The following is a 15,243-nucleotide window of genomic DNA, read 5'->3' as shown; positions in this document are numbered from 1 at the left end:
TTCTGTGGCCAAAGAAAGGAACTATGGTGCTGGCTGGCAGTCTCTGGCTGGGCCGGACCTTACTGGGATGGGATCCACAGTGCTCAGTCCCCAGGCCTCAGGTCTATTTGAATTTTTTAAAATAATAATATTTATAACAGTTCTTGATATTTTTACATTTTAGCAGAAAGGGGATCATTTCATTCTTTATTGTTGGACATTAAATTTATTTTCAATTTTTAATGGTTAAGAAAAAATTTTGAAGTAGAAGTCTTTTATTTTTGCAATGTTTGACAATTTCACATGTGAATACAATGTATTGTGATCATAGTCATCCTAATTACCCTCTTTTGCCCTCTCCCATCCTGCTGATCCCCTACTATTTTGTGTCAGTTTCTCTCTTCTTTGTGTTTGATTTCCCTTTTTTTTGTTTTAATTGAAAAAATTTTCATAACATAGATTCTGATTTTGGTTTCCCCTTCCCCACCTCCTCCCAGATCCTTCCCATTCCACCCAGCTCCACACCCTTTCTCTCTCTCTTTAGAAAGGAAATAAACCAAAACACAAACTGAGAACCAACTAAACCAAAGAAAGTACACTGGAAAACACACATTCACACTCACACACACACATACACACTGAAACTCATAAAAACACAAAATTGGAAAACCATAACATATAAGAAAAACTTGTAGAAGGTTTCTGAAATATATATATATATATACACGGAAGGAATGTAAATGGAACCATAAAATAATGGGGAGACAGACAATGCCTCAGTTAGACATTTTCCCACTAAGCAAATGGCTCTACAGCTGGGCAGTGTTGCTGGTTTTTGTCTTCCAGCAGTCTGGGGCATTCTGGAACTAGAAACATTAGCCATCATGGAGGGAGCTTCTAGGTCCACCCTGGCTTGACTTCCCTGTATCCTATAACTAAAGTATGTGGCATCCCCAACAGTAGGGTTTTGAGTCTGGAACTGGCATTCTTAGAAATGAAATTTTAATTGCATTTTCACTATTTCTTTCAAATGAATTAGTCAGTGAGACACTATGATCTCTCCCCTCTCTCTCATTCTACCCCTTGGTCCCCTGGTTTTATAACAACTGTGTAACATTTGAGTATACTTTTTCCTTATAATCCTAGTACACATATGGCTTCTAGGTCTGACAGACTGTACTTAGATTTTCTAGTATGCCCTTTTGGATTTTTGTTTCAGAGAGAGAGCTATGAGGAGTATGACTTGTCCTGGGCCTCAGATGTTATCTTCATATATACAACAATTATTTCGGAAGTGTGTTTGTATGCAGCTACCTCTTACCTGAGGAAAACGGCTTTGATTGGGTTCTGTGACTGTCCAAGTCTGCAGAAGGATGCTTTACTCATGAACAAGTCAGAAGTGCAGCCCGAATTAGAGGGGATGAGCATTTTAAGTCTTCTGAAATATTTCTCCTCCAAGATGTCTATTAACTGTAAGTAATGTACTTTTTCATCTTAGTGGGCAAGACTTTTCTAAGTGTCCCTGTCTTCTGTATGTAACAACAACTTTTCACAAAATGCTTACATCTAAAGGTGGAAAATAGCTTTCAATTCAGCAAGACCTTCCTGGGGATAATATTTTATAAAATGGATTTTTAAAAATCAATAATTGTAAGACAGATGATATGTAAAACAAGCCCAGTAGGTCTCTGGTTTCGATGATGTAACTTGCAGAGTTAAGACAGCCGAGGCGACTGTGGGATACCCTGCACCGCTGTCTCTTCACTCTGCCCCGCCATAAGGAGTTTTCTTCTCCATTACCAGAAGTAGCTGCCCTTTCTCTCTTTCTCTCCTGCTCTTCTCTTCAATTACTCTCGTCATCATCATCAACAATTTCTGGTGCAGTTACATTTTGCTGCAGGGTTTCAGTTGGCCAGAAATTAGTCATCGTCCTGCCTCCGCCTCCCAATACTGGGGTTCAGGCTTGTGTTCACAACTTTCTACTCATTGTACTTCTCAGTGGTTCATCTTCATCCCCGACTCCATGTCTGCCTTGAATGCCAAATCTAAAAATAATCTGAGCACTATGATTCCTGAGACTAACAGAGTCACAGGTGTTAACTTGGAAAGAGGGACCCTGGTTTGAGAAGACCTTCCAGGTTGATTGACCCTCACGGGTCTAATGAGAGTCGCCGCTGGTCGTTATTAGTCTGTTGGTGTGATACTGCCCTCTTATGAGTGAGCCTAGAGAACCCCCCTCTCACTTATATTTCTTTCCTCATAACTGTAATTTTCTGGTGCAACACCAGCTATGTTTAATGTAATTTGCAATAGTGAGATTTCTGTGGCAGATTTTAAGACTTCCCTCTTAAAACCTGGCTGATATTTTTTTCTATTGTTGAAAATAGATCTTTTTCATGCAATATATTCTGATTATGGCTTCTGTCCCCCAGTGTGGTGTTCACTCCATGACTAAGTCTAATGGACCCTCCACTTGGCGTCTGTACCACCACTAAGTCCGAGTATCAGGCGAAAGCCTGGAGATTTAGTTAAAAGCAGAGACATCCGGTCACTTGTGCTATGTGCGTCTGCCCAACTTTATTCGTCTTTTTTATTCCATGGGGAGAGAGGCCTTATTTATACTTACAGCACAGTGGAAAAACCCAGGTGTGAGAGCTCGTGGCAGAAGAGCTCGTGTTTTCCCAGGTGTAGTGGGGCGAGGCCGGGGCTGTAAGCCAGGATTAGAAAACATCTGTGGTTATTGGCTGGCAAGCAACTCACAGAGACCCTGTGGGGGCTGGGACCCAGCACCCCAGTTCCTCCACGAGCCTCTCCACATTCCCCCCTGTCTTACAATCATTTTCAGTATACCATGCTTCAGTTAACAAATTGGATCCTATCATTTCTGAGTTCATATGCTTCACCTTTTCTCATTTTTTAAAAAATTATTTTTGTCATAGATGTCAGTTTTAAGCAGGTTTTTATTCTTTATTATGCAATTATATTTCTCCAGTGTTTGTAGTGTTGATAAAGCTTAGAGATTACTGTTCATTCATCTTAACATTCTCATTTCCAATTAGTCTTCTTTTGCTATAGCCGCTCAATGCGTGTTCCTTTAATCTGCCATGAATGAAGCATTCTACAATCTTTCATTCTCATGTTGCCTTGTGCCCCTTGGTGTGTCTGATCTCTGTGGTAGTGAGTCAGACACAGGGTCTCCAGGGGAGACCTTTCCTCACAGCATGTCTCTTAGCCACCCTATCGGGCATCCTTTAAAATTGGTCATTTCCTGCCTCTTCTGCAGTCTATTTCCCCCACATTTTTGATAATTCATCAAGTTAGTTTGTTGGTTGTTAATATTTTCTTCCATTTCGGATGCTCTCATTTTTCTAAGGAACTTTATGTTGATTCAGAATCCTGGTGAATCCTTGGACAAGGCACTGCGTTCCTGCTGTCATCTTCCGTGTACTGTTCTGTTTTCAGGCAAACACACCCCAGAGATTGTCCTTCTTTCCTGCAGTAGAGTCATCAGCAGACCCACAGAACACCCTCTTGACACATGTGTGTGCTTCTTTACCCCCGTAGCAACGCCACTTACTGAAGACAGCTCTGAAAACTCACCTTTGCCCAGCACAGTTGCCTGGAGTCATTTTCTTTCCATTTGATAAATCCCAAGTGCACACACTTTTTTCTGCCTGGTATGGATTTAATATAAAAGGAGAAGTGTGATATCCCCAAGTTCCAAATTCTGTTCATTTTTTGTTAACTCTCTCAAGCATAGACACTTGTAAAATAAGCAATAGTGTCATTGCTATTGGTGCAGCTTCATAGCTGTTTGCCATTGGATAAGTCCTCCAGGGATTTCTGAATCCCATTGCACCCACTACCAGGCAATGCTATAGGTTGAAGAGACAGGTCTACAGATGACTGAGCATCACCATTTTATTTTTTAAATGAATAATGAGGGCAGACAGCAGCAGCCCCTAACAAACTGTGTTCTAGAAGATGTTCTTGGTATATTCACACAGGATGTGGAGACAATGGGTAACTTTTTCCTCATTGATACCACAATTGCTCTTGAATTCAGCAACAAAATACTTAAGTAATATATTTTCATTTCCTTTGCACAATGATCAAGAAGATAGGTTTTAGCAGTGGATGCCTTTAAAGACTTGGTTCTGGAAGAAGAAAATAGATATATCAAAAGCACTCTTTTTAAAAAATATCAGTACATATTCTACAATTAAACATTTTGTATATAATAAATGACACCAGGGGATCTTTGTAGTTTCTTTATGAAATAATTGAGTTAATTTGGTTACTCAATGGCATTTGGTTAAATACAGGTCAAGTCTGTGTTTTATAGTTTTACTTCTCCCTATCAAAACAAGAGGATGTTTTACCTTTGAACATAGGACATCGGCTCCCCAACTCTCATGTTTCTGTGGGGTGTATGGCTTCCTGTGTCAGTAGCTATGATGAAATTCTATTACTTGACAAGTGAATTGCCCAGTATTTCATCAGTTGGACTGTAAGGAATAGGAACTGCCCTGATGTGTTTTGCTACAGTTTGAGGCTTTGTAGCATTGTGAACACCTTTTCCACAAAGAGAAAATGATTTCTTTGTTCTGTATGCATGATCATTCATTCAGGGGGCGAGCCAACACCACACCACCATGGCTAACACCGCCCTCAGTGTTGGTTTTCCAAACTGATTGCTGGGACAGATAGGCCCACCATTCTGAAAAGTTATTGACTGAAATTACAAAATCAGCTTTTGTCAAATACACCTGTGCTTAAAAAAATTCTTTTTTTAAAAAATTGAATATGCTTTTTTTTATACAATATATTCTGATCACTGTTTTCTCTTCCTCAAATCCTCCCATACCCTCCTCACCTTCTCTCTCTCCCTCTTTAGAAACAAATAGGCAAATAAAAACAAACCAGAATAAAAAATAAAACCAAGGGAAAGCACAAGACCCCCCCCCCCATCCATTCACCATAAAAGCACAAAATCAGAAACCATAGCATATAAATAAAAGTCCAGTAAGGAGAAAAAAAACCGAAACAAAGAAATATGAAATAAAAAATTTACAAAAATACTGTTGAGTTTGTTTTGTGTGGGCCATCTATTGCCTTTATTATTTTTGAGGCCTTCCTGGCCCTTTTACTCCCCACAATTACCCTACATTCCCTTTTTTATATTTATACCTTTTTTTTTTGTGACTTGCTGAGTTTAAGCACGGTCGTGACTTTTGAATTATTTCTTGGAGCCCCATGGGCTTACCAGTGGCTGTGTGACTAAAGACAGTATCTTTCCATCTCCCACAATCCATTAGTAGCTGGTGACTCAGCAGGGAGGGGCAGGGCCCAGTGAGCATCTGCTCATTCCTGGTAACTGCTGATAGGCTCCATCTGGTGCCCGTTGCAGGCAGCTGCAGATGCTGAGAGACCACGACAGTGACCTGGAAATGTAAGATGAAATAAACTCCCTCACCCCCAGTTTGCTTTGGACAGAAATGAACACAGCAGAAGGATGAAAGTAGAAGAGGCATGCTATTTAATTTTCACAGACACCTGCTGAGTGTTGTGCCTGTCTCAGTCACTGTCCTATTGCTGTGAAGAGACACTATAACCAAGTCAATTCCTAGAAAAGAAAACACTTAATTGGGGGCTTGTTTACAGAGGTTTAGCTTATTAGCATCATGGCAGGCAGATGTGTTACTAGAGAAGTTGAGAGTTCCACATCTCCATTCACACGCAGCAGGGAAAGAGACTGGGCTTTTGAAATCTCAAAGCCCGCCCCCAGAGACTTACGTTCCCCAGCAAGACCACGCCTCCTAATCAAAACAAACGGTTCCGCTCCCCGGTGACTAAGCATTCAAATATCTGAGCACCACAACGCTATTTTATCTCATTCACTTGTTACCCATCCGTGTCTATATAGCTTAGTCACAAAGTCTTTTTATGGTGACAACTGCTGCTCCTATTTAAACGTGTCATTGTTTAGATACTAATTATTTTTGTTACATTTGTCAAACACCACTTTTTCATTTCTTTAAAACTTTGTAATATTCTAAGTTTTCTCACTTAGTTTGTGTTGCCATTCTATTTACTTCCAGTTTTCTTGTTTTTCCAAAAAGAAATACTCAGTAGCTCAAACGCTGAGCTCCTATGAGATATTACATATAACTTGACAGTTACTTAGAACTTGACTCAATGCATCTGAGCCTTGGGCTAATCTACCAGTCTCTGAGGAGTGACCTAGACTTGACCCAGCCTGTCAGTGTGGTTTATGGCGAATATTCTTCGAAAAGTCCGCCCTGGAAAGGAATTGTTCTGCTGTTGTGTTACCATGCTCCATCTGTGAGACGAGCATCGCCAAACAGTGTGGCCTTGGCTCTCTGTGTGTTACTGGTACTAAAAATATTTAGGAGCTGGGAGTTTGCTTGAAGGCAAACTATGCATCCTCACACACATAGGCAAGCATGTACACACACAGAATTACAGGCATAAATGTGTGCTGAAAATACTTGTTTACGTGCTGTTCATGGTGGCATTTGGTAAACGTAGCACTCAACAGGGAGGAAAACTAACTACCAATAATTGAATTTGTATAATTAATTATCCATTTGGCATTCAAAATTTTAATGATCACATGTTGTAGCTGTACATGGTAAGTTCATAGTTCCTTGTGGAATAGCCCATTAAATGACTAAAGGAAAATATAATACAATATCTTTAAGTGTACTAAGGAAAGAATCCATAAAATAGAGAAATAGCAATTTTAAGAGATATGATTAGATAATTCACAACAAAATTTTATAACATTTGTGCATAAAATTTGTTAACATTCAAATGCAAATGAAGGTTGGGAAATGTGTACCTGTTTTGACGTAGAGAGGATGATAAAAGAAACACTCCCACCATTACTGTTGCCCCTTACTCCCAGTGTCACTTCCAAGCTTATGGTGGCTATTACTGGACTAAGAGCAGATCCTAACTTATCTGTATCTCTTTTTCTCAACTGCCCCCTTCCCTGAGAAAAGCTGTGTGCTATTTTTTGACCTGCAAGTCAGATTTTGGAATATTAAACACATTCCCCATCCTTGTAAGAGAGTATCTACAGCGTCCAGTGTGAGATGATCTTGTCAGCTCTCCAGGCGGCAGCAGGGTGCCTTCTGTTTTCTTACACTTCAAGGTGGGGCTAAGAGGACCTGGATCAACCTTACTGCAGGGAAAATGGCCTTGGGCCTTGGGCCTGGGGCCCTGGGGCCCTGCAGCACAGAGCAGCTTGGTAGGAACTGTTACAGGCTCTCTTTCTTCTCCCATGGATTGCGGCCTTGAGCTAGGCAGAGCACAGGAGACTGTAGGAGAAGCAGAAGGGAGCATTCTCGTTCAGAATGGGTGACAATAACCGGAAATAGTAAGTGTAAAGGAAAAAAAGACTCATGGCCCATTTGTATTTCCATTTCCAAAGTGAGGTTAACGGCTGTGTTCCATGGCCTGTGACTGTGCTGTGCTCAGCAAACATGATAACCGGCAACCCCTTGCTCCAGTGAAATGTGATCTGTTACATCTGTAGAAAATAACCATAGATTTTAAGGTTGAAACTGTCCTACATTTATTTTAAGATTTTCATAAAATTCAAACTAGCTAGACAAAGGGTTGCTGGGATACTTTAGAGTATTTTTCTCAGTAAGTTTTGTCATCATTCCTATCTATCTCTGCTTATGTTTAAATTACAGGGTCCCTACTATTTTGTTCTGCTTATCTGTGGTGTGGTTACTATGGTTCTCAACCCAGTGAATCGTGACCCCTTTGGGGTCAAATGACCCTTTCATAAGGGTGGCCAAAGACCATTGGAAAACACAGATATTTAAGTTATATTCGTAACAGTAAAAATTATAGTTATGAAGTAGCAATGAAAATAATGTTATGGTTGGGGTCAGCACAACATGAGGAACTGTATTAAAGGGTCACAGCATTGGGAAGGTTGAGAATCACTGCTCTAGGGTGAAATAGCAAACTGGATTTTTCAAGCACTTTACCTACACAAAGATAATTCAACAATCTTATGAATTAACATTTTTGAAGCTCAGACAATACAAAAAGTATTTCATTAGATTCAGTTCTCTATATCTAGAGCTGAACACAGATGGAATGACCTAAAACTAACATACTATTTCAAAAGTACTTGGATACATTCTAACCTGTCACTTCATAACACTGTATCAGCAGGGAAGGACAGAGGTTTAGACTTCCTGTCCAAATTATTAAGGAGCTGATACATATGCACTAATAAAAAGTAACTCATTATGGACTTGTAAATTCTGTTACATGGGTCAGAATTAAGGTCACAGGTGTGTCTCAGAATGACTTATCCTCATATTTTATCTGGCCTGGAAGTTAATACTTTTCTTTCCAGCCCTCACATCTATCAAAAATAACCTGGGTGCTGGGTGGTGGTGGCACACCTTTAATCCCAACACTCGGGAGGCAGAGGCAGGCAGAGCTCTGAGTTTGAGGCCTGCTTGATCTACAGAGAGAGTTCCAGGACAGCCAGGGCTACACAGAGAAACTCTGTCTCAAAGGAACCAAAAAGCAACTCCTTAATCACCCCCAAAGAAAACAAAAACCCAAACCCCCAAAAAAATACCCACAAACAAAACAACAACAACAACAACAACAACAACAACAACAACAAAGAACAGAGAAAGACCTGGAAATGCTCAGGTAGAGAAATCACTAATTTAATCTTGCACATTATTTGATTTGATACTTGTTGAGGTTTTTTTTTTTATTTTTTTATTTTTTTGTTTTCCGAGACAGGGTTTCTCTGTGGCTTTTAGAGGCTGTCCTGGAACTAGCTTTTGTAGACCAGGCTGGTCTCGAACTCACAGAGATCCACCTGCCTCTGCCTCCCGAGTGCTGGGACTAAAGGCATGCGCCACACTTGTTGAGGTTTTGAGTGGATAGTCTTTTCAGTGTTTTGGAGTGTACAACATTAAATTTTAATATTGTTATATATGTGTGTAGAAGCACGCACACACACATACACACACATACACACACACACACATATGTGCATGCATGCAGACACATGCACACATATATAATTCCACATCGCCACACTTGGGGCATTTGTCCTTTAGTATTCTTTACAAATGAAGGAATGTTTTAGAAATGCCAAGGGAAAACTACGTTTTAAACAGATGGAAGCATACACATAATATTTGCCTGTGGTCACATTCCTGATCTCAGAACTTTTGAATCTGTACAGCACGTCACCCCTGGTTCCTGCTCTCTCATTCTGAGTTTAACTATTTTTCCTTGTCATTCATTTCCCTTTTTAGAATCCACAGACAAAATGGTTCATTGACATTTTCATCCCAAAATGTCACCGTACCTCCGACCTATTCATTCCATTACCCACCTGTGTCCCCTCTCCCTACCACTGTCCTCACCTTCCCTACAAATATATACACATGTGTGGATTATGTAAATATATGTGAACTATAAAGATAATGGAAAGAGCAGCAAACAGAAATAAAACAGCCCTTCAACATCTAGAGCGGCTGTCATGTCCCAACAGCCTGTCAGGGAAGAAGAGAGGAGAGGTTTAGGCTTCCTGGCCAAATTGTGCATAAGTTATATTACATGTAAAGTTATATATGTACATGTGTGCACACATATGCATATTTCCTTCACATGGCTACGAGGCATGTATGTCATGACTGCTGCAAGAGTTCGCATGTCTTCTCTTTCTAGTGTCATGCTGACCACCTATACATGGGGCCGTTTTAAAGCATTCAAAGCCAGTACCTGACCTTGCATTTTCTTACATGCCATATGCATAACTGAAGTACTTCCCTGCTGTGCCTGGCTTGATCCACTTGCCACTGTGTCATTAAGGTTCATATATGCTGATCAGGTAGCAGGCCTCATGAACCCAGGAAAGTTAATGTGCTTTTAGATCTTCATTTTAATTCTTTTGGATAAGTCCCCCAAAGTAGAACAGCTGGGCCATGTGGCATTTGCATTTGTAGCTTTCAAAGAAGTTGCTCGCCCCTGTCCACAGTGGCTGCGTCCATTGGATCACATTCTCAACAAAGCCATCAAAGACCCCATGTTCTTCACAGTCTTGATCGAATCCCTCTTGATTACATTTGGCGTCATTTGCGTGTCTTCTTTAGAGAAATGATTTCCCAAGTCCTATGTCTTTTTTGTTTGTTCTTTGTGGAAGCAAGGTAATTGCTGTGTTGCTTTCTGAGAAAGTCTGGATAAATTTACATTTTGATTTTGTTTGTCTCTTTTTTTTGTAATTTTTTTTTATTAGTTCAAATTAGGAACAAGCTTGTTTCACATGTCAATCCCTTCTCTCTCTCCCTCTCCTCTCCTCACCCCTCCCCCATACCCCATCCTACCTCCTACCCCATCCACCCTCCACTCCCCAGGCAGGGTAGGGCTGGGGGCTACCCAAAGTCCACCACATTATCCTGGGCCGGGCCCTAGGCTCTCCCCCTTGTTTGTCTCTTTGAGATAGGGTCTTGTCATGCAGCCACTACGAAGCTTTGAAGTTCAAAGCTTTGATGTTCGAAGTTTTCCACTGTGTCCTCCTGAGTGCTGGGACTGTGGGCACACACTGCCCTCCAGGCCACTCTGCGGGTTTTCATCTTGGCTGTGGGCATACATGGAAATATGAACTCATCCTATGTGACTTTGTAGATTCACTGTGTCCTCAGAAAGGACACATATCCCCTGCACAGAAAGCTAGAATATGTCATTACAAAATCTAATCAAACCTCTGCCTGCCCAAGATCAATAAGCTAGCATCTCTCTCTTTAATTTTTGAAATTATAATTCTATTTCTCTCTTTGCTTTCCTCCCTTCAAATCCTTTTATATATTTTCTCTATTTCAGTTACTAGGATGCACTTATCTTTAACTTTTATTTCTAATTAATGTGCGTGCGTGCAGTGAGGGGTACACACGGCACAGTGTGAATGTGAGGTTCGGAGGACAGCTTTGTGGCTGTTTCACCCCTCATGTGATCTCAGGGCACCAGGCTTGTGTAGAGGAAGCCTTGACCCTCTGGAGTTTATAACTCCCTTATCTGCTTTGGAGATTAATCATTCCCGTATCTATGGCTAGAAAGTGCATTTTCCCACCACTTTCTCTAACAGTATCTTAAACAAACGTGGTTTTGTTTCTACTCTTCTTGTTTGCTCTTCATGGTCACAGAGATCCAGGCACATTGCCTCTTTCTAATACCCTGTCTGCTTCTTCTAATTGACAACAACCAGACATCAATTTAAATGATTATTATCATGTGGGAGTTTGTCCTTCATTGTTTTAATGTGTACATAGTACTAAATGATTTACCCTATATGTTTGTTATCCCCAGGATCAATTTTTGCTCATAGTGTGTGATTTTTTTAATGCATTATTAAATTTTTGTTTGCTAGTTGTTATAGTTTGAATATGAAATGTCCCCACAGGGCCATGATTGGAATGCCTGATGCCCAGATGGCGGTGCCATTTTGGGAGGCGAGGCACAGCTGGAGGAAATGCAGTGCTGGGGCCGTGAAGATTGCACAGGGTCACAGTCATCTACTTGCTTTGTTTTCTGGGGGCACAGGGTGAAAAACCTCTGCCGCAGGTTCCTGCCACCATAAATGAAGCCTTTGAAACCATGAGCCAAAATATCGTAAATAATTCCTCCCTCTAAGTTGTTTGTCTCAAATATGTGGCACTGTAATGAAATGCTGTCTCTCACACTAGTATTTTTTGTTGAGGAGTTTTACATCTGAGCTTATCAGGATATTGATAATATCTTTTCTTATGGTATCACAAATTTATCTTTTCTTGTGGTATTATATTTTGTTTCATAAAATGAGTTTGAAAGTACTCTTTTCTCCACAGTTTTTCACTTAGAAAAGTTTGAGAAGTGATGACATTGTCTTCTTTATTAGTTTTCACTTTAGTATATTAACTCTGCCTACAAATCCTTCTCTTCCTCCAAACCCTTCCATGTTTTCCTCTTCTGGTGTCTCTTGTGTTCTCGTCATTAATTCCTCTAAATTCCATGACCTCTTTTTTATAGTTATTATAACACACAGACCACCCCCCCCATACACACTCTAACATCCCCACACTCCATACACTCACCCACACACAAGTCACCCATACACACTCCCACTCCCACACACACCACTCCCACACACCCCTCACACACATACACACACACTCTCACACACACAGTCATACACACATACTCACACCCCCCCACTCTCTCTCACACACATTCTCTCTCTCTCAAATACACACACACCCTGGGTATAACTAGAACCTGCTGAGTCTGTTTAATGTTGCTTGTATGTACAGTACATACATGAAATTTCGGGGGCTCACCCCTGTGGAAGACTAGCTCTTCTTCTCCTAGCATCCCTAGGTTGTCTGTATTTTTTTGTCTAGAAGTTTGGTGTAGTGAGATTTGCCCCCTTCTCCATTAGTATGTCTGTTGGTGTTGGCGTTGTTCTGGTCATGCTTAGGCAGCCGTACATTGTGGTATTATGGGTGTAGCTCCTCTGACATTTCTAGGAGACTGTCTCCCATCAGACTTCCTGCTCCTCTTCTGTGATGTTCCTTGAGCCTTCGGGAATTGTGTTGTAGACCAATAAATTGGGGCTGATCAACCCCGTGATTAATTCTTTGAATTTATGATAGAGTTTGCTATTGAACGCATCTGGCTCTGGGTTTGTTCTAGGTGTGAAGTTTTCGGTTACTGAATTAACCATCTTACTAGTTGCAGGTGAACTCACATTCTCTTTATAATCAATCCTTGCTAGATTATACATTTCTAGAAACATTTATTTACACTGGGTTGTATAACTAAGTAGCTCACAGTTTTTAGTAGTAGTTTCATTGTCCTTCTTATGTCTTACATCGCTTGTGGTATTGCTATCATTTTTAATTTTATCTGTTTCTTATTATTAGTGTAGCTAAATTAATATTGGTGTAGTTTTGTCTATTATTTAAAATCTCTTAGCTTTTTAATTTTTTTCTATTCTCCATTCCTTTACCCCTGTTAATATGACTTTGCATAGAGAGCACACATTGTATTCTTTCCTGTCACATTGCTCTTTTTCTTCCTGTTGTTTCTAGTTTAGAGATTTCCATACACATCTCTTGTAAGATATTGTAGTGGTTATGCACATTTTGCATGAGAAAAGTCTCTCACTTAAAATTGTTACTTTTATTATTTTATAGTCATGAGTGGGCATGTGCACATGTGTGCCCTGTGACCACGTAGTCCAGAACAAGTTGGGTCTCCTGGTACTAGAATTACAGACGCCTGTGAGCTGCCTGATGTGGCTGCTGGGAGCCGTTCAGGTCTTTTGCAGACCAGCAATTGTTTGTAACTACTCCATCCATTTCTAGCCCTCTGTTCATCAATTTTTGGAGTCCAGTTTTGTAAATTTTCCTGATTAACAATTTTTTTCCTAGCACATGTAACATAACATCCCACTCCTTTCTCTTCTGGAAAGTATCTGAAAATTCTGCTTCTGGTCTCCTGGCACTCACTTACTAGTCCCCTGGTTCTTACTCACTAGTCCCCTGGCACTCACTTACTAGTCCCCTGGTTCTCACTTTCTAGTCTCCTGGTTCTCACTCACTAGTCTCCTGACACTCACTAGTCTCCTGGCACTCACTCACTGGTGTCCTGGCACTTACTAGTCTCCTGGTACCCACCCTGTACATGACAAGGGATTCTTCTCTGATTGCTTTCAGAATTTGCTGGCTTGGCCATTTAAATGTAGTATGCCATGGTGTAGATTTATTTGTACAAATTTTTTAATCCTGTGGGTTTCCTGAATTTAAATGTCCATTTCCTTCTCTAGGCTAGACATGCTTTAACTGGCTGCTCCATTCTGGTTTTATAGTGCTGTGCTTGGGGAGAGGTTATGGTGCGGATGGTTCCATCCTGACTGGTGTTTGTGTGGTTAAAACCCCACTTCCTAGAGAACAGAGTCCTGTGTCCTAGTTTCTCATCTCTCCCAGTGTCAACTGCTGCTTCTTTGTGGCAGGAGGAGGATCTAGGCTTTCCTATTGTGCCCTTGTTCTGATGTCACCATTTTTTTTTAAACCATGTCCTAAATATCTGATGATCAGAAAGAATGATAAATAAGGCAACTGGTGAGAGATTTATGTAAGAGTGGGAGAGAAATGCATAGCAAAGACAGGTTAAAAAAAAAAAGCAGTTTGTTAGACATGTTGGTGTCAGAAATTTTGTATGCCTGAAACTCAAGATGAGCATAGGTCTGTCACTGAATTCTTAGTTTAAGGAAACTTACCTTTCAGAATCTCAGTCTATTCAGGCTTATAGATTTTGAGAGAAATCGAGAGATGGATGGATGGATGGATGCATGGATGGATGGCGGGTGAGAGAGAGGGACAGAGGGGAAGGGAAGGCAGGGGAAGGGAGAGGTAAAGGTGAATTTGCTAGTGTGGACTCATGCATGTCCATATGCAGGGCCAAAGGCTGACAGTGGGGGTCTTTTCCAGTCCTCCTCACTTAGTGTTTGGGACAGCGTTTCTCACTGAACCCAACATTAGCTGGACTGTCTGGCCAGTGAATCCACCTGCCTCTGCTACCCTCAGAGCTGGTGTGACTGGCTGTGGTGCCTCACCAGCGTCTTTCTGTGGGCTCAGGGGACCTGAATGGAGGTCTTCATTCTGGATAGCAAGTATGTTACCGACTGAGACATCCACCAGACCATGAAGGATGTTTCTGGTGTTGTTTTATGTGACACACCTATAAACATAACATTTTTATTACTTTGCTTTACTTCCTAAGGTTGTCTTTTAAATTCTCTTCTACTTGTTCTTCTTTTTGCCTTGGGATATAAAAGCTTGTGAAAATTACCTGCTTCTGTTGAGATAATCCATATCTCATGGCAGCATAAATTTAGTTTAGTGAAATTTAATAGAAATCAAGGAATTAGGAGTCTGGTATTAATAAGTTTACCTGTAAGAACTACAGTTGGTCCTGATTTAAAAAACAAAAAAAAAAAAAAACAAAAAAAAAACAAAAAAAACAAGCCCCTCTTGTCCTTCTCAATCACTCCAGAAAATAGTTATTTTTTAATTAACATATTTCCATAATTTATAGTTGGAAAAGATTATGAAACTTAAGTAAGGCATATTCTACTCACTTTCTTACTTATTCTCAAATGTTTTGGCTCCCTACTTGGCACCCTATTCCAATCAACTATCACACTTT

At 40.5% G+C, this 15,243-nt stretch overlaps 1 protein-coding gene across 2 annotated transcripts in view; it reads left to right on the top strand.

The window, feature by feature from the left end:
- The window catches only part of Tmem232 (transmembrane protein 232), a 199,950-nt gene that overhangs the window by 50,551 nt on the left and 134,156 nt on the right, over positions 1 to 15,243 (top strand). For both annotated transcript variants that reach the window (XM_035441170.1, XM_027397757.2), the window contains exon 10: positions 1,199 to 1,451. In XM_035441170.1, the coding sequence (XP_035297061.1) occupies positions 1,199 to 1,451 (253 nt within the window). The remainder of the gene's footprint in view (positions 1 to 1,198; positions 1,452 to 15,243) is intronic.

This window comes from Cricetulus griseus, chromosome 2 (genome assembly GCF_003668045.3).
Source record: "Cricetulus griseus strain 17A/GY chromosome 2, alternate assembly CriGri-PICRH-1.0, whole genome shotgun sequence".
Lineage (NCBI taxonomy): Eukaryota > Metazoa > Chordata > Mammalia > Rodentia > Cricetidae > Cricetulus > Cricetulus griseus.
The sequence above is the reverse complement of the archived record's forward strand: the minus strand, read 5'-3'. Positions and strand labels throughout refer to the sequence as shown.